Source organism: Daucus carota, chromosome 8, assembly GCF_001625215.2.
Source record: "Daucus carota subsp. sativus chromosome 8, DH1 v3.0, whole genome shotgun sequence".
Lineage (NCBI taxonomy): Eukaryota > Viridiplantae > Streptophyta > Magnoliopsida > Apiales > Apiaceae > Daucus > Daucus carota.
The window spans coordinates 24,295,519-24,315,042 of NC_030388.2; the positions used below are offsets into that span (position 1 = coordinate 24,295,519).

The window sequence follows — 19,524 nt, forward strand, 5'->3', positions numbered from 1 at the left end:
AACTATCATTAAATTAGTTTTGAAAGTATAAATGGATTGATAAATATGGACAAATTTTTTACTTCCAAAGTGGACAGATAAATAGAGACGGAGGGAGTATTATTTAGTCAGAATTGGATGGGAGATTTCAGTGTTGAAAACATGAATTGATTCTGAGATTTGAACCACCTACATAAATTTCAGTGTCGAAGCATCCCTTCAACGGTTTTGAAATAGTTAGTTAAACCCATTTTCAGATGCAGAATTATTCTCCATCAGAAATGGATGTACATACATATCTTATGTTCTTTTCTGTATCCTTAAGTATTATCTTATCCTAGTAGGGTTTCTGTGGAGCTCTGTTTCCTCAGTGGTGGGAAGTGTATTCAATTTGAGTCACAGAAGTGTTTCACGCTTGTTTAGTTGAATCAGTATCGTATTCCCTCAAACATCAGAAAATGATTTTTGGGTCCTGGTCCCTGACAACTGGTTGTGGGACAGGTTATTTAACACACGCTTTCAGGGGTGTCGGTTTCAAGGGTCCAGACTAAAACTTCGTTTTTTTAATAAGTATCCGCTATAATTTTCCTTTCTATCCGCGGAAAATTATAGCGGATTCTTAAAAAAAAAATTCAATCCAGACCCTTGAAATACAGATCTAATGGTAATGGAGCTGTGTGTTAGATAAAGCCTCCCTGACAATCTGAGGGATTTATTCTTCATATTCAATCATACATGCACATCTACATGCAACTCACACGGGCATAAAATTCTTCCTTGTATTGTGAATTTGAGTTGCAGAATTGCTGGAGTTGGTTTATTATGTCATCAGATTCCCTACTTTCTCTCTGTGTTGCTGATTATTATGCAAGCATCAATTTGTTACAGATTTAATGGAATTCTAACAATGGGAAAGAAAGATTTACAAAATCAGGAGGAATAAGAGAAGTGGATTCCTTGGCCTTCTGGAATTTATCATAATTTTATCGGCTCGTTAAATATTCCGCAGCCATCTTGATATTCGACTAGATAGAATGAAAATTAGCGTTTTCATAGGCTAAAATCAAATACAATCAATTAAAATTTATAAACTAAAAATAATTCACTAAAATCCTAATTGAATATATTTCTTATTTTTTAATAGTCTCGGACTCGATCCTTATGATTTCATCCAGGTCGATACTTAAATAATATCCTTTTGTTCTTATAAAATTAATATCAAATCAACAATTAACCCCACTAATTCCTTGTGGCCACCTAACATTCAATTTGGACTTGGCAGTGGATGCGAGAATATGTTCGATTTGGCCACTTCTCAATATTTGACATTAGATTATGAATATTAGCTACTTTCCTAAAGTATTTTATGATTGATTCTTTCTCTCATCCACATAAATTCCAAACACATCATTTATACACTCATCCAAGCCTTGCCTAAAATATATTATTTTATTATTATTATTACATATGACAGAGGTTTATTATGAATTCCTCAGACGTAGTGGTAGTGGTAGTGTTATTCCATTCATTCTCTCAACTGTTGACACTAGCTGCCTCATGTTCGACTCCCCTTCAACACAGAATAAATGTATTATTCAGATTCTCAGCAAACATGCATTTCATGCACCAACTTTTACAATGCTAAAAAGTTGCACTCCCACTATAAATATACACTCTGAAATCATGCAACACCAAGTATCTGGGGAAGCTTGCATAGCTCACAAGTTCCTAGTACTAATATTCCCTCTTCCATTTTCCCAAATTGTGGGAACTTGACATTATTACATTTTTCCCGAAAATGTTCAAATCGCTTGGAAACTCGGCCTGCCCTGACTCTGCTTGCTGTTGTTTACGTTGTCGATCCCAGGTTGCTGCTGACGATCAAGTCACTGATGCAAAGTGGCCGCTAGGGTGTGATGCTTGTCTGGAGGCGAACAAGACATGCACCTGCAGCAAGGTTATTGACGATGTGCAGCACAAGGCTAATAGCTCTGTGCTTCATGCAGTTGTCAACATGATAGGAATGCTTATAGGTAATGGTTTTATGAATTAGAATGATATTGATCTTAGATTCTTAACTTGTACTCCCTCTGTCCCAACTAGGGATAGGCATTCACCCCGCCCCGCTCGACCCCGATCCGATCCCCGTCCCGTTCGGGTCGGGGATTCGGCGAATTTTTCGGGGGCGGGCGGGGATCGGGTAAAGTTTTATATAAAATTCGGAGATCGGGGCGGGGGCGGGGTCGGGGATTCGTGTCTCCCCGCCCCGATCCCCGACCCCGATTGTGTATATATAAAAACAATAATATGTTTATATATATTATACTATATAAATAATTAAAAATAGATAGTTTATATAGTATTATTAAAATTAAAAAATAATATTTATTTTTATTGGTCGATTATAATTATATTTGTAATATAATATATTTTATAATTTTAAAATTATCTTTTATTTAAATTACAAATCAATTTTAATATGATTTGATGTAGAAAATATGAGATAATATCATTTTTATTAGTATATTAGGAGTTAGTATTTTGTTTTTTATTAGAAAGTATATTATATAACATAAAGTCATTATTTTTTTATTAAAAAATAAAATTCCTCGAATCCCCGCGGGGATCTCTGTTCGGGGCGGGGATCGGGGGAAAAGAATCCCCGTTCGGGGCGGGGTCGGGGATGGGGTTGGAATTCGGGATCGGAGGCGGGGATAGCACTCCCCGACCCCGAAGTGCCCCCGCGCCCATCCCTAATCCCAACCATTTCTTTACAATTTCCTTTTTAGGATGTCTCGTCCAATTCTTTACATTTCAAAATTTATCAAATATGATAAAATTTTATAATATAAAAATAACTGCCTCACTACTTTTCTCCACTATACTTATTTATACATATATTAATATATTAATGCTACTGCTGAAAACAGGTCTGGGGCAGCTATCAACCCCCTATGCTCTCGAAACTGGAGGTTGGGCTTCTGCATTCCTGCTAGTAGGACTAGGAATAGTCTGTGCTTATAGTTCCCATCTACTTGGAAAATGCCTCAACAATTATCCAAAATCCAAAAATTACCCTGATATAGGATACCAGGCATTTGGAAGACGCGGAAAAGTCATAGCTGCAACCTTCATCTACATGGAAATTTTCATGGCCCTGGTTTCTTACACAATCTCTCTTCATGACAACCTGAACATTGTTTTCTTAGGTTCACGGATCAATTTGGCATGGCCTTGTTTAACGACTTCTCAGCTCTTGACAGTAATAGCTGTTTTAGTGGCCCTTCCTAGTCTCTGGCTGAGAGATCTTTCTTCCATATCCTTTTTATCAACAGCTGGCATTCTCATGTCTCTTGTCATTTTTTTAAGTGTGGCATGGACTGCTATTTTCGGAGGGATCGAAGTTAATCAGACGATACCAGTTTTACAGCTTAGGAATATGCCTACTGTATCTGGTCTTTTTATCTTCAGTTTTGCTGGACATATAGTTTTCCCTAATATTCAAGCAGGAATGAAAGATCCTTCTAAGTTCACCAAGGTTGGATACTCTTTCTTTTCTTGTAGTCTTTAAAACTAAAACCCGATTTTCATTTTTCATTATTTCACTTTACAAGCAGGGGCGGATCTAACAAGAGACACAGGAAACACGTGTCCCTCTAAATTTTTTTTTGAAAATTTTGAAAATATACAAGTGTTTTTCAAAATAAAGGCTTGGTGCCCCCTAGTAAAAAATCCTAGATCCGCCTCTGTATATAGGTTCAACTAAATCACGATCCTAATATTCTCCATCTGCAGGTAACCATTGTGAGCTTCACACTAGTGACAATGCTCTACACATCCCTAGCTTTTATGGGTGCCAAAATGTTCGGTCCACACGTAAATGCTCAGATCACTCTCAGTCTCCCAAGAAACCTGATTGTCACCCATATAGCTTTATGGGCAACAGTCCTCACTCCCATGACCAAATACGCCTTAGAATTCGCCCCATTTGCTATGCAACTCGAGCACTGCCTTCCCGGCTCCATGAAATCAAGAACAAAGATGATCATCAGGGGCGGAGTAGGATCAATCTTGCTCCTCCTAATACTAGCTCTTGCTCTTTCCGTCCCATATTTTGAGTATGTTCTTAGCCTAACTGGCTCACTTGTCAGTGTGGGAATATGCATAATATTTCCTTGTGCATTCTACATCAAGATCTTCTGGACCCAGCTTTCGAAGCCGGCTTTGATTCTTAATTTGGTGCTCATTGTGATCGGCTTTGTTATGGGTGTTTGTGGAACCATTTCTTCGATGAACTATCTCATTGGTAGTATGCAGAGGGGACGGTAAAATCTGACCAACATAGCACAACTATACACACATAAGAAGCTTAAAATTTGAGCACTGTTGGATAGCTCAGTGGCAGAGAGCTTATCCTCTGTCGTCCGATACTCATTTGTAAGTCTATAAGCCATATTTGTCAAAAAAAAAAAAAAACTTAAAATTTGGCTAGCTTGCGGAAAAATCACCAGCAGCTACCAATTTCGTTGGAATCTTGTATTAGTGTTGCAACTATAATATCCATGAGGATTGACTATGATGAATGAATACATAAACCAAAAGCTTTATCAGTGAGTATTATTTGATACTTCACATTAGCTTGTCACTCCTGATCTGCTTATGTTTTGTATCAGTATTAGCAAGGTAAGTTTTACCTTGGATCAAGCTACAAATGTGACATTTCCTTGTTGCAATAATATTTGTTAAAAAAAGGTAAATCAGATAAAACTTACTCATCCGCATCCATGATGATAATTTCAACATATATATTAAAAATATCTAATGTTTGAATATATATTTTAAAATTTACATTTCCTCTGACGTCAACAAGCACCTGGGATAAAATGTGAGATGTTTTCCTCATCCATTCATGTTCATAATTTCTAAAATTATTATTAGAAATTGGACGAATTCTATAATTTTGCAAGATTTTAATAGAATATAACATATATTTGAACTAGGGTTGTAAGAAGCGGGAATCGGACTCAGTCATCGAAGGCACCGTCCAGGATTAATCGGATAATCTGAGATTAATCGGAATGATTAATCGGATCATTAATCGTAACTAAATAAATATTATTTATAAATTTATATATAAGAAAAATATGTTTTATCATATATATAAAACAAATATCATCAACGAATTTAGTAAAAAATAAATTAATATATCATCAACAAATAATATATGTTTTTTTGAAGTTTTCACATGAAAAACTACATTCTTTTTATTTTTTTTATTTTAGTTAAATTAATTTAAAATTTTCAAAATAAAATTTAATTTTTTATAATTGACAGACTCTTGACCGATTATACCGATTTCTGACCGATTAATTCGATTTTTTCAAAAAATAATTCTTAACCCGATTAACGCTTAATCAAGACGGAACCCATCCAAACAGCGATTAATCACTGATTTTTAAAACACTGATTTGAAAATAGATTTGAAATTCTTTACATACATTATCAGTAATATAGGTAATATTATTTAAAGGAAAAACTATTTATGAAAAAATTATAATGTGATTATGTAATTATTTATCCTACATTTTCAAATGTGTATGAAGAAAACTTTACAATTAATCTCAATAACTTACGGGTCAAAATCATCGACAATAATTAAAATACATAAATCAGTATTGATAAACTAGTGACAAATATAAAATCAGCCCAATCAATAAATCTGTACAAATAGTTTTTTTTTGCTTTGAAAACTGTTTGTTAAATCTAAAACCAGTTTTTCTGAATAGTAGGGTTTTACCTGAAAAACTGTTTTTAGAAAAGGTAATTGTTTGTTAAATCTAAAAACAGTTTTTCTGAATAACAATTTTTACCTGAAAAGCTGTTTTTAGAAAAAGTATGTATTCTCATACTTTTATAAAAAGTTGTTTTCAGCTTTTGTAAGAAACTATTACAAATTTATTATCAAATCTCACCAAAAAAATTATTTTTTAATATTATAACTCAAAATAAATAAATTTAAAAAAAATTATCAAATATTTATCTAATTTTTACAACAACATTTTTTTTACTCACCCATAGCAATTTTTAACCGCACGGTCAAACGGAAGCTGATCGATAGAAGGGCAAAGCCTCACCGCAAAGTCGCAAACAAGTGAACAACGCTAACATTGAATGGGCCTTTAAGGCCCAGAAGCAGTTGTGGACCAAAACCCAACTTTATTATAACAACAGTAATATACTCTACCTCTGTCCGACGTACAACGTTAGCTCCAAACTCCCCACTCCTTGCAAATCTCAAACTCCCAGGAAACAGTCTCTGAACAGGTACTCTGCACTTTCTCCACTGATTTATGCTTATCTTACATTGTCTACTCATAAGCTGTTTCTAGTGAATTATATGCATATACTTGTATGTATATCTCTAATAGATAGCGATTCTAGGGTTTTGTAGAAAGCGTTTAATTTTGTGTCAAACGACATCGTTTTCGGGTTCAAATACAGGAAACCCTAGTTTGTGATTACATTTATAGCTGATTAGCGTCTTTTGTAATTTTGATTTTGTTTTCCTTTTTACAAATTTGGTCACATATACTCTTTTCATATTGTTTACTTATTATTTTCCGTCCACTTCAATTGAGCTCTGGCAATTTTAGGATGTTAAAAGGGCGCGCTTTACGACATAATAGAATGTGCAGCTCAATTGTAACAAAATTGATGCTTTCCTGGATACAGATGAATGGTTTGTTTTTATTGGATTAGCTGTCCTATTCTTGATTTGTTATGAATGTCATAGTTACCGTAGAAGCTCTTTACATAAATATACAAATAGTGACTGGTGAAAAGGATGATCAATGTATAATTGGGTGTCGTATTGTGTGGATTAAATAAGTGAAGTTTCAAGATCACCTTAGTTTTCTTTAAGTATCAGTAACACTGTTTAATGACTCTAAACAGTCAAACTGCACTTGTTGATGGTGTGCAATAAACGTGATTTATTTTGAAGATTTTTTGTGTTCCATTTTGGTGCATATGACTAGGGTGTTTAGAGTCTTTTTCCACTTCTGTTCCTAGATCTGTTATAGTGGTTCTTCGTTCTGCTACATATAATTAATTTTTGTATTAAATCAGATATATATCTAAAGTTTGCTGGTGTTTGGACCCATCTAGATTTTTCATCATCAGAGTTGATGGATCGACAACCTCATGATTACTCCGCTATGGCATTTGCACAGCAGCAGCAGCAAGCAGCTAATATTCAACAGCAGCAGCAGCAGTTTGGTTTTCATCCACAACATCAACAATTCCCTCCATCAGTTCATGGTCCTCCCTTTATACAGCCGCATCCTTCTATGCAGCCTTACCCTTTTCACCACATGCAACAAGGTCAACTCCATCCACACCCTCCGCATCCTCACCTTCTTCATCTCCAGCAGCAACAGCAACTCAATCCTTCTTTTCCACCCCATATGCCCCCCCATATAGTTCCTTCACCATTCCGAGGCTCATATGATTCACCACCCCCTGCTCCTCCCCCTTCTGATCCTGAACTGCAGAAGTGCATTGATAAACTTGTAGAGTATGCAGCAAAACATGGCCCTGAATTTGAGGCGATGGTACGTGAAAATCAGAAAGATAATCCTGCTTATAGGTTTCTTTTTGGCGGTGATGGGCATAATTACTACCGTTACACGCTTTGGCTAGCTACACGTCCTCCTGGTGGTCCCTTCAACCCTCCTTTTCCCTCCACATCTATACCTGTGATGCATCCTCCTAATCCAATGGTAACTCCATCACCTCCTAATGACCCTAAGTTAAATGCCTCGGGGGTTGGTCCTGGGGCTACATCCTCTCTGCTCAATGTACCTCAAATGCACCAACCGCCTTTTCCACCATTCTATGACCAGCAGCATTCTCAACCTTTTCCTGGGACTATGGGTGGTCCTGGTCGTCAACACTATGACCAGTCCTCGGGGGCTTTCAAAGGTCTATCGGGACCACTTCCCTCTGATGTTGCGATGGAGCTTAATAACGTGCTCAATGGTCTAACTGGTACCAAAGAGTCAATCAAAGGTGCAAAGCTGTGGTTCATGCAGCGTTCACCATTTGCACCAGCACTGGCAGAAGCTCTTAGGGACAGGGTATATGCTGTAGATGATTCTGAGAGGCAGCTACATATACTTTTTCTTTCTAATGACATTTTATTTGACAGGTAAATTCCATAACTTCTGAGTTTCTTTGCGTTTATTGCTTTGTTCTTAGACAGTCTACCTGGCTTATTTTTTTGTTTTATTCCTTAGTAATTCTCTTTTATTGTCCATTAGTTAGCATAAATACTTGATTTCAGCTCTTTCCCTTTGCCAACTTAGAAACCTCTTTCTGTTCAGTAAATCATGTTTTGAATATTGTCACATTATCTGTTTTGGGCACTCGGAAGGAGTCCCACCTTGAAATCATATGAGTAATCGGTGATACAGTAATCTTAATATTGTGAACAGAATAATCTGTATGGAAATAGTTAAAAGTTCTATTTTTTGTTTAATCTTAGTTGACCTTTTCCCTTGCATAGATGCTTTCTGTCAAATTTTCAGCTCTTCAATTGTCTAGGTCTACACTTACAATGAAAAACTAGGGTTGTGGACATGTTCAAGGTATTTGATGATAAACATGTATAGTTCATTAAGTTCATTCTAAAACAGGCTTGGGCACAATCATGCTTAGCTGTAACACATAATGTTGGATAATTGATATAGACAAGGTCTTAGCGATAGCAAGTGAGCTGTTTATACCAGTAAACTCTAATCTTTACAGTATTTATCTTTGTTCAACTTGGATACTGGCCAAGTATTGGATTTGGCAACATTTTGAAAAATATTACCTGAAATTGCCTACTACACATACCCATGTTTGAGTGTCCAGTGTCTGACACGGGTACTGAAGTAAAAATGACACAGATTTCTAATGAAGATATCAATGATTTAGATAATCTGCAGTGTACCTATGTGTGTATATTGTATCTATTCTAGTAGGTCAATTCAATTACATCAACTTGTTAATGTATACAAGTCAGGTTTACTTTTAGATGATTTGATGGATTTATATGGTATATAGTAATAATGTTTGCAACTTTTCGATGTATATATCAAATATGTAAAACGATTTTGTTATATAGACTAGCTTGCATGAATATGCATATTAAATATGGGCATGCCTGTTGACGATGTAGTGTGTGGCTTTTGCTGCGTTTGATACTCTGCTTCTTAAAGGTCTTATTGTCTTTATTAGTGAATGATCTATTATTAACATTATTGACCATGGTATTGGGGCACAAACTGTTAAGAGTAAGAGTTTTTGGTAGGATATTCAATGTGCTTGGTATTTAATTTTTTCCCTCGTATCAGACAAAAATAATTTAAGCCCAAACACCATCATCAAATATTGTACAATCTGGTGTTTATAATATACAATAAAGAATATGCCAACCTGTTCTATTCACTGTGCTGCAAGTGCAAGAGGGATCAGGTTGTCGCCTAGCTCATCTGATTTATCAGAGAGTTGCCATCCACAATCCCTTACTCTACGCTTAAACTCTACCAATTCACTGAAACATTAATTGTTGATTGCATATAGTCTCGTGGTGTATATCAGGAGAAAGTGTTCCTTTAATTTTGAAGAATTTTACTAATACTGTTATCTCAGAGAATACACCTACCAAGTTTCTATCACCATCATCCTTCAAGATATGTTTGAAATCGTTACCCGGGACATGATGGTGATAGAAACTTGGTAGGTGTATTCTTTGAGATAACAGTATTAGTAGAATTCTTCAAAATTAAAGGAACATTTTCTCCTGATATACACCACGAGACTATATGCAATCAACAATTAATGTTTCAGTGAAACTGGTAGAGTTTAAGCGTAGAGTAAAGGATTGTGGATGGCAACTCTGATAAATCAGATGAGCTAGGCGACAACCTGATCCCTCCTGCAAGGGAAGCACAGTGGATAGAACAGGTTGGCATATTCTTTTTTGTGTATACTGTTTAAGGAGCTTAATCAGACTGTCTGGTGATTAAAAGTAATAGTAACAAAAACCTGATTTGTGGTTGATGATGTAAGGGGAATCATGGCATTGTAGGTACCTCTTAGCCTAAAATAGCTACACTATTATTTGTGAAATTTATGTTGGAAATTTAAGGTATGTCTTATAAGGGACTGGTATCTTTTATTAAACAAACACTCTTAATTTAAGTAGCTGAAGTATAGACTGTATATTTTATGTCTGACGTGTTTGCTCAAATCTGTGAACCATGACCAAATTTGTGATAAGAGACTTCAGATTTCAGAATCTGTACAAGTGAGATATAGTTTATGTACTCTAACCCTGCAAGAATATACTTTTAACCCTGCACCCACATGGCTTCCAAAGAAATAACGCATGCTTCATACCATGTTCCTATTTGTTTGTATTCCCCAAAAGTTGCGTTTTAATATTGAATCTCCACAAAAAGCTTAACCCCTGGCAGAAGTAGCACCATAAATAACTGTAGCCCACTCTAGTTCCTTTAGAAGAAAGTCCGTTATGTGCCTATATCTTGTATGTAAAGGATTTTGACTTTATAAGTGGGAAAAAGTGTTTTGTTGGATATCATACTTTAGACCATTGATAATCTCGATACATTTCTAATTTTAAAAGGATTCTTAGTCTTGCTGATGGTATTTGTCTGTATGAAACATTGTTATTTGCTCATTTCATGTATTTTTTCTTGAAACATAGTATATTCATGGAGTGTAGACGCACATGCAATGGATAATATGGTGCTATATGTGAAGTGGCAATATTGGGGAAGGGATTCTAGTGTCTTGAAATATGAAATTTGTAAAATTTATGGACTCTGGATGTATATGCAACAAAGGGTATATGTGTTTCTATCTGTAATTGTATTTGCTTGTGCATCCTTGTAATATGCAGCTTGCAAAGACGAACTAATACACATGATCTTAGTAATGAGGCTCTTGCATTTAGACCTGTATTGGGTTCCATCCTTGCAAGAATTTACCACAACCCTCAAAATAAGGAGGAAAATCAAGAACGCTTGCAGAAAGTTTTGCAGTTCTGGGCTTCCAAAGAGGTATATGACCGTGATACTATTCGTTTGCTAGAGAGTGAGATGATCGGTGGAGTGCCAACAAATTCATTTACTGGCCATCCGCAAAGGGACTTTTCTTCTGTTTCAGCAGATGCTTCAACATTTTCAGGTAATTGGTTTTCATATATATATATATATATATATATATATATATATATATATATATATATATATATATATATATATATATAGGCACACACACACACACATATACAAAACCTTATAAGCATGATATCCTTGCTAATATATATTAAGGTTCCAAATTTAAAAGTTTTCAATTGTGGTTGGGGAAGTTCAACGTGACCAGTTCATATAACTGTGAAACCTAGCTCTTGAAGTTGCAAGAGAACTCTTTTGGTGCTAGTTGTTGATTGTTTATCTGCGTATTCAGGACTTCCGCATCAAACATCCAATCATAATGTGTTGCATTGGCAGTCTGACAAACAAAATTTCTCAGATCAAGAGCGTTTAGAAAATCAAGTTCCTTCTCTATCAGCAATGCCACAACAATTTCTTCAAAATTCTTCTCCTGCTGGCAGTTTCCCTGGGGCCATACCCATGTTGTCTTCTGCTCAACCTACAAACCTTCAGTCTGCGCCACATCTTTTGCCAGCACAAACATCTAATATTGGGGAAAAATTACCACCATATCCTTTGTTCCCACCTGGTCTTATTCCTGGAATGGTTCGAAAGATGCAAATTGGTAGTGGGGTACCTTACTCTCCTATGAGCCCATTAGATATCCCAACTATGATACCTCCTTCAACCACATCGCCATCTGAACTTCTTGAGAGAGTATCAAAATTCTTCAGAGAAATTGGAGAGGTTAACCCTTCTGAAGGGCCTTTGAATTCAGCTGATGATGATGACGAGTACGAAAGAGATTCTCCTGTAAGGAAAGGAGGAACCTGCATTCCTCCACCTCCGAATCTACAGGTGGACCCAGAGACTGGTACTTTACCTGATGGAAGTGTAGAACGGAAACCGGGATCAGTTAGCTCAGGAAGGCTTGGCCTGGGTGCCACAGCCAATCCTAATGAGGCAAGTCAATATGATGATGTTTATTCATCTTACAGGAAGCAACGAAGCACCAACTATCATACATCTATGAGTGCTAGATCTGCTACTACTACCACCAGGTAAGAACCAGCTTTTTGATGTGCTAAGCAAAGCAATCAATAGACCGGGTAGAGCAATCAATAGCACTAGGTTCTATATGGGTTTTTCATATCTTGTCCATCCTTGCCAGTGGTACATTTGGTAATGTTGCAACTCTACAATGTGCAATTGTTTGCTTATGAGGGCAAATTCAGGTTGATGAAATTGCAGGTCACGGATTTAATTGCTTGAAAATAGATTTTGTAATTCAGTTTAGCAAAGCAGTTGTATTTTGTGATGTTTTGCCAGTTTTAATTTCACTACCTCCGCATTTGGCATAAATTGCATGAACATGTGTATATGTATGATGGGTCCAGGTCCCTAGCATATGTATGTTGGGGACTTGTTAAAATGCATACATGTTCCTGGCCGTTAGATGCATATTCAGCGGTTAGGATTAAAATAAAATTTTAGTATGTCCCGCGCTGGACGGGAAAAATCCATTTTTTCCACGTACAACGCTTTTTTAGCACGGGACAGGGTTCCCCCGTCCAGCTTTTTATGCATCCGACGGTCAGAAAACTGTATGTTTTTGTATGCCAGGGACCTGGACCCAATGTATGATGTATGATAATAGATTTATAAATAATACATTTTTTCACTTGTATAAATTATCACAATGGGATATAGCATTCATTGGATTGCTCTGTCATTGTGATGACCATTAGGATATCAATATTTTGTGACAGTGTTGGTTAACGTAATATAAAATAATAATTATATAAATTTGTTGAATTCGCAAGGATTTTTTTTGCTTCGATGGTATGTCTAGTTTTATATATTAAAAATGGTGGATTATTATAGTTTATAATAAATTGAATATATTATTTTAATATGTTTAAAATTGAATTTTGGTTTAAAAACTAGGAGGTGTATGAATGATTTACTCACCGACAGAATTGAGATTCTGACTCCACTCAAGAAAATTATTAATTCAAACAATAATACATATTATGAGATTCTAATTTTCGAAAATCGGGTTCACTAATGTCTTTCATTATTTTTTCTATATTAAGTTTTAAGCCTCTTTTTCACTAAATGTCTAATAATTTTTCTAGGCTTTATAACCCTCTAATTTACTAAGACCATCTCCAACCCATAACACCATTTTGGTGTGAAAAATACACCAATTTGGTGTGAAAACTACACCAAATCAAAATTTCACTCCAACCCATCAACACCATATCCAACACCAAAAAGAATCTTTTACACATTAAATGGAATATTCTCTCTTTTTAAGTTATTTATATCATTATTAAATTTGTACTTAAATTTTAACATGTTCAATAAACAAGGACCTAAAATAATTATAAATTCATTAATAATTTCAAGAGAACAACTTAATTATATGAATTCCCATGCTCTTCTTATATGTGCTCGATCAAGGCGTTGCGAAGTTCAAAATGAGCTTCCTTATCTTTAATTTGTCGATATCTACTAAGAAAATCTTGAAATTCGTCATCTCCATTTCTTTCCATTTCGACAGCAGAATGTTTCCACGTTTATGTACATGCAAATTCAAGTCTCGTTCATCCGCAACTGTCAAGTTGTGCATGATAATACATATGTGAGGTAATTTTAATCATTGTGTATTTTATTTTTAATCAAATCTATTTAAAAAAACATATCTTCTATATAAGAATATAAATTTATTGATATTTGGAAATAAATAAAAAACTTGAGTAAAATAGTAAAGAAAGAAAATTTAAAACAATTATGATTAAAGAATAAATAATGTAACATAAAACAATTTTAATGGGACATAGATGGAATAATTTTGTTTTCATTAACATATGTGAGGGTATAGTAGGTATTTTGAAAAACTCCAAATTTGGTGTAAAAGTTGCACCAAATCAATACTTGACACCAAATTTGGTGTCAACCAATTCATTTGGTGTCAACTTTACACCAATTTGGTGTTGGGTTGGAGTGAATTTGACACCAAATTTGACACCAAAATGGTGTTTTGGTGTTGGGTTGGAGTTGCCCTAAATGCCGCCCGTTACCCCGTACCCGGAGATAGGCCATTATATAGACTTAGGAGTATTGTTTAAAATAGATACCCCTTCCGTCCCACCAATGTTTACGTTCACTGTTTGCACGCATTTTGAGACTCTTATAAAGTATAGTTCAATAATAAACTCTTTTCTCTCTTCTCTCTAGCCGCCTCCCTCTTTTCATTCTCGACGGGGCTTCCATCGGTTTTCCGGTGGAAAGCCCCAAATCTTTCCGTTTGATTGCTATTTCTTATTCTTCTTGCTTCTTCCATTGATTTTCTTAATAAATCTCCTTCTTCAAGAGGGAAAGTTTCTTAGATCTATATCACCGGAACTTTTGATTTTCGTTCTTATTCGCTTCCAGAGGGCTTTTTGGATTTGTGGGTGGATTGATTATCTCTTACGTGTCGTGGTGCAGATCTAATTGCTTTAGTTTTCAGTTGGATTTTTTCTATTTTATTTTGATTATAGTTTGATTTCTCTCCCTGGTGAGAGCGTGTGATTTTCTCTCCTCTTTTGTGAGAGTTGGTTTGGATTCATCGATAAAAGCTTTCGGGAATTGCATTTGTGGTTGATAGCTCAAACGGAGTTTTTAAAAAAGATGGTGAACACAGAGCAAGGATCTATACATGTACCATCGTCAATTTCAACATCGCTTATTTGTCTCATCTTGGCTATGAAGACAGGCATGTTAATTTTTTCTATGTTTGTTCGATTCGATCATTCTTGTAGATGCCGTATGGCTATTATTTAATGAATTATTTTCTTTTCTTCAAAAAAAAAATAATAATAATGTTTTTATATTTTTTTTTTTTGAATAAAAGTTTAAATGTCAAACTTTTTTTCAGGATTTTTTTAAAAAATAAATATATAATGTAAGTATACTTTATAAGAGCCTTAAAATGTGTGCCAAAAAATAACGTAAAGAACCTAGTGGGACGGAGTGAGTATGTAATTTTGCAAGAGGTTTAGTTCGCAAGTCGGAATCTGAACCTGCTTTTAACATAACAAAATCCTTTGAACAATGACAGTTATAAACAGAATCCGAATATGAAACTACTGGTTGACCTCATGAAGCTGTATCTAAATGGCGGAATATATTCAAAATAATTTCCAAAAAATACGGCATGCTGCTTGCCATCAACAGTGCTTACTTAATGTGTCTTATATTTACATCTGACATTGCAACATCTACAAAATTATATTTGGGGAGATGATCTTGACAATTAATTGTTGATAATATATTTTTTTCATATTTTTTTTTCACGAAAAGTGAAAAATCCTATATTGGATTTTTAGAACAAAAATAGACTTCTAAGAGCATCTCCAATAGTCTCTTAAGTCATTTCCCAAATATAATATAAAATATTCACTCTTTAACAATTTAATGTATATTCATCTCCAACAACACTCTTTACATCCACTCTTAAACAATATTTTATTATTAAATGAATAGGACTACAATACTAGAGTGGAAAGAGAAAGTGGATGCTTGTATTACTTTATAATAAAATATAACTTAAGAGTGAGTGAGAGACTCTTAAAAGAGAGGAGAGAGAATAGACTCTTAAGGTTTTGAAGAGCCTCTAAGAGTCTATTGGAGCTTCCATTTTGTTAATGCTCTCTATTTTTTCATTTAAGAGCTTGTTTAAAAAGCTTATTGGAGAGCACGATTGGATAGCCCAGTGGTGGGTTTATCCTCTGTTGTCCCGGGACACCCGGGTTCGACTCTGGCTCACCCCGAGATTTATTAGAACAGATACTAACATATGCCAATTGCATATTTGCATGCACATAAGAAATACAGGATCACTATCTTTTCATTATAAAAAACGGTTTGTCTAGTGTGTGCCCATGGGCACATGTTAAGCACATAATTTTTTGTATTTGGGAGATTTTGATTGGTGTGGTTGGTGTATTTGCTGGGAGGTCCACCATTATCAAGAGATAGGAGTCAATCAAAATGATTCAAGCACAAAATTTTCCGCGCTTAGCATGTTCCCATGGGCACACCATAGAAAAACCGTATAAAAAAAGCGGATAGTTTAGTTTGCTGCAACAATCGCGGACCTAGACCTTTATAATTTTGTTAAAAAAACACTTGGGAGTGAAATAGAGATTAATATTGTCAAAACCACAGTATATGAGGAATGCAAAGCATGTGCTCACCTTGGAAATCCCACAGAAAAGAACTGGTGCCAAAGATGTCTGAATATTCAAAACCACACACACTCAAAACAAAGTAGAAAGTACCCTAACTCCCTAAAAGATAAATTTTACTTGAACATCTCATCATGACAGCAATAAAATGTAGGACCAAGTGCAAACAACATTAGTACTGTTGTTGGGTTTTGGTGATTGTGTTTGTTTCACTGCTTTTCAGAGAGTTGGTTGTGCTTTGTCGAGGAACCTTTGCAAAGCATGACTGGGTATTTCTTGGCATTAAGATCAAGCTTCCTAAGAGCAGCTTTCCCAAGATCAACACCACATATATCAGATAGCCTAACCAGATAGAGCAGCACATCGGAAAGCTCCTCACCCAAGTGTTGTTTCTCTTCTTCTTTCCAATCTGGCAGTCCTCTTGGAACCTCCCCTTTCCACTGGAATATCTCAGACAACTCTCCCATTTCTCCTACCTGAAGAATGCATACATATTCACACAGATTTATACAGTAACACACACAGTGATGGAGTGGTGGCGGAACCAGGACTCGTAAAGATATCTTTCTAATATTAAGATTTTTCTGCGCTTGAATGAAAAATGCTACTGATTCTTAAGGACAAAATATAACTGATGATAACAAAATTCACTTTTAAATTTCAGCTCAATCGGGTTCAACCTCGGTTAGCCTCCATGTGGTTTCGCCACTTTGCACGCTCATCAAACAATGTACAAGTTCCAGATAAAGTACAAATTTTCATGAATATTGCAAGGAGTGCCATCAAGCTTAAGATATAGTGATATACTAGTATTAAGTTTGACAAGTGGAATTTTTTGTGCAACCAAATTTTTCATAAAGATAAGAAGTTAGGTATGAAAAGTAAGGGTTGGTCAGAAATTAGTATGCCTTTCAACTCTAAGATTGAAACATGTATTTTGTTTCAAAAGCAAATAAATATATGGATAATGCAGCACTAGTTTCAATGTTCAGTGTTTTTCTAGTATGCTGACATGTTCCAAAACATGATGATGTTCTGAGCATGTCTACTATCTCACTCCATCTCGCAATATATTACTACCTCCATTAGATATCCCCTTGATGTTTGACACATTTGTTAGGGTTCATTCACCATGTAGTTTTGCAAATTATTTTTGTAATTTTCTTGTAGAAATAAGGATTTTTTTTTACAAAAAGAAAAAATTTATAGAGCTAGGAGCTACATGGTCACGCTGAAAGCCAAAGGGACATATGAGTTGGGATACAATAATACTACCTCCGTGTCATTTAACTGTATACGCGTATTTAACTGTGTAGTTACTAGCTCGATACAGGTACTTGTGTATATAATATTTTTACATAATTCTTATTTTGTCTAATAGTTTAAAATTTAAATTTCATACAAAACAAAAATCACAAAAAATATAATGTCAAAGTACCTCTTTAAAATGACTAAAAAAACCTGCAAAACGTGGAAGGATTATATAAAATGGGACGAAGTAATATTCTACAAACAGTAACATAGATACTCCAAATTTTTGGTTCAGAGAGCGGAAGTTCGCAGATTTTTCTTTTCTGTAAAAATGGTTTGCATTTTTTCTTCCTTTAACCACATTTTCCTCCACAGCAGACTGAGAATACTGAAAGACTCCCCTTGGGATTTCTAAACAAGTTTAACTAGTATTTCGCAAGATTAAAAACCACATGACTAAGAATTCCAGAAAAATATACATTTCAAAGTAACACTTTTCTTGTTTTTACAACTTTTCCTCTCCATATCACCTTGGTTTCTAAATTCTAATCCAGTAACATGCATGAAAAAGCATTCTAAATTACCATGAAAGTGCCAAAAAAAAAAGGTATCAGTCCATCTAATTTCTATCCTTCAAAAGCATCATCTTTGATTTTATTTCTTACAATTAAATGGTACTCTCTGTATAGGTAGAGCCTAGTAAAGGGTATGTTCCAAAACCTATGAAACCAGAAATTTTGTTCATATATCTCCTAAAGACAAGACAAAAAACACAAAACAACAACAGATACGTTTAGAAAAAAGACAGAAAAGAGAAAAGGGGTAGTTTGTATAGAAAATGTACCAGGGCCAAGAGTAGATTTCTTGGGCTATGAAACTGATCCCAGTCCCTCTCTTTAGCAAAATCAGCCATTTTGTTCTTCAAATCTTCAAGACTCACCCCTTGTTTTTCTGTCTCCAAAACCCCATTCATCTTTTCTTTTGCAGAACACAAATGTTTCTCTTTGTTTTATGTTGTGGACTGTTTTGGGTTGCCGCAACAACATTATATACAGTGTTAACTGGATGAAATGGGTTATATTTGGGCTTTTACCGGCTGCGGCCTATTTAGAAAAGACAGGTGTCGGTCAAGCTAGCCCATTGGGCTTTTTGATGATTTTGAGGACCACTGATTTGCTTATGGTATTTTAAGTACCCGTTTCTATAGCCAACTTTTTGTTGAGTTGGGTGCATCAGAGGCGATATAATACCTGATTCGAATTCGATCTACAAAATATGAATTTTTGTTAGAGTTTTCAGGATGAATTCTAAAAAAACAGGTCATTTATAGGATGAATTCGGAGAGAAATTAAGCCGAAAATAAAATATAAAAATCATATTTATTTATATAAAATAGATATATTTATATTATTTTTAATATTTATTAGTTAAATTGAAATATCATGTGCAGCATAATATTTTTTTACGTCTCAAATTACGTAATAAACGTCAAAACTAAGTAAGTGTTATGTTGCAACAGTCGGAATCTCTTAAGGGCAAATAGAGTGAATATCGGAACAAGTGTTGTGTTCAACGGGCGGTCATAACATGAGTACATGACCTATATTAAAAAAGATTAAATGAAATTTTGATCACTAAACTGATAAAAAACTTGCAATTGGATCACCGTATTAAAAAGTTCTCAATGGCATCATTTTATTCTTGAAAATTTTTATTTAAATCACTCGTCGGAACGAGAAATTTGCAATTGGTTATCGTATCCAAAAGATTTTTAATCACATTATTTTATTTTTGAAATGTTTTATTAAGTCACTTGTCGTTACATCCATCCT

At 35.0% G+C, this 19,524-nt stretch overlaps 3 protein-coding genes across 4 annotated transcripts; 2 read left to right on the forward strand and 1 right to left on the reverse strand.

Annotated features, from left to right (window-relative positions):
• The first annotated feature begins 1,686 nt into the window (after positions 1–1,686).
• LOC108198727 (amino acid transporter AVT1H) lies at positions 1,687–4,611 on the forward strand. Its single transcript, XM_017366503.2, has 3 exons — positions 1,687–2,012; positions 2,910–3,517; positions 3,775–4,611. The coding sequence occupies exons 1-3, from the start codon at positions 1,778–1,780 to the stop codon at positions 4,306–4,308; spliced, it is 1,377 nt and encodes a 458-aa protein (XP_017221992.1). The 5' UTR covers positions 1,687–1,777; the 3' UTR covers positions 4,309–4,611.
• Positions 4,612–6,146: 1,535 nt separating this feature from the next.
• LOC108199759 (uncharacterized) lies at positions 6,147–12,566 on the forward strand. 2 transcript variants are annotated; one of them, XM_017367721.2, is made up of 4 exons: positions 6,147–6,303; positions 7,147–8,188; positions 10,949–11,235; positions 11,518–12,566. In XM_017367721.2, exons 2-4 carry the CDS (start codon positions 7,167–7,169, stop codon positions 12,267–12,269), a joined length of 2,061 nt encoding a protein of 686 aa, XP_017223210.1. In that variant the 5' UTR covers positions 6,147–6,303; positions 7,147–7,166; the 3' UTR covers positions 12,270–12,566. The 2 variants fall into 2 exon arrangements, with proteins under 2 accessions (XP_017223210.1, XP_017223211.1); XM_017367722.2 differs by having other exon boundaries at positions 6,201–6,303; positions 7,108–8,188.
• Positions 12,567–16,325: 3,759 nt separating this feature from the next.
• LOC108198715 (uncharacterized) lies at positions 16,326–18,743 on the reverse strand. Its single transcript, XM_017366492.2, has 2 exons — positions 18,537–18,743; positions 16,326–16,917 (listed from the first exon to the last, which is right to left on the reverse strand). The coding sequence occupies exons 1-2, from the start codon at positions 18,663–18,665 to the stop codon at positions 16,651–16,653; spliced, it is 396 nt and encodes a 131-aa protein (XP_017221981.1). The 5' UTR covers positions 18,666–18,743; the 3' UTR covers positions 16,326–16,650.
• Between the last annotated feature and the right edge of the window lie 781 nt (positions 18,744–19,524).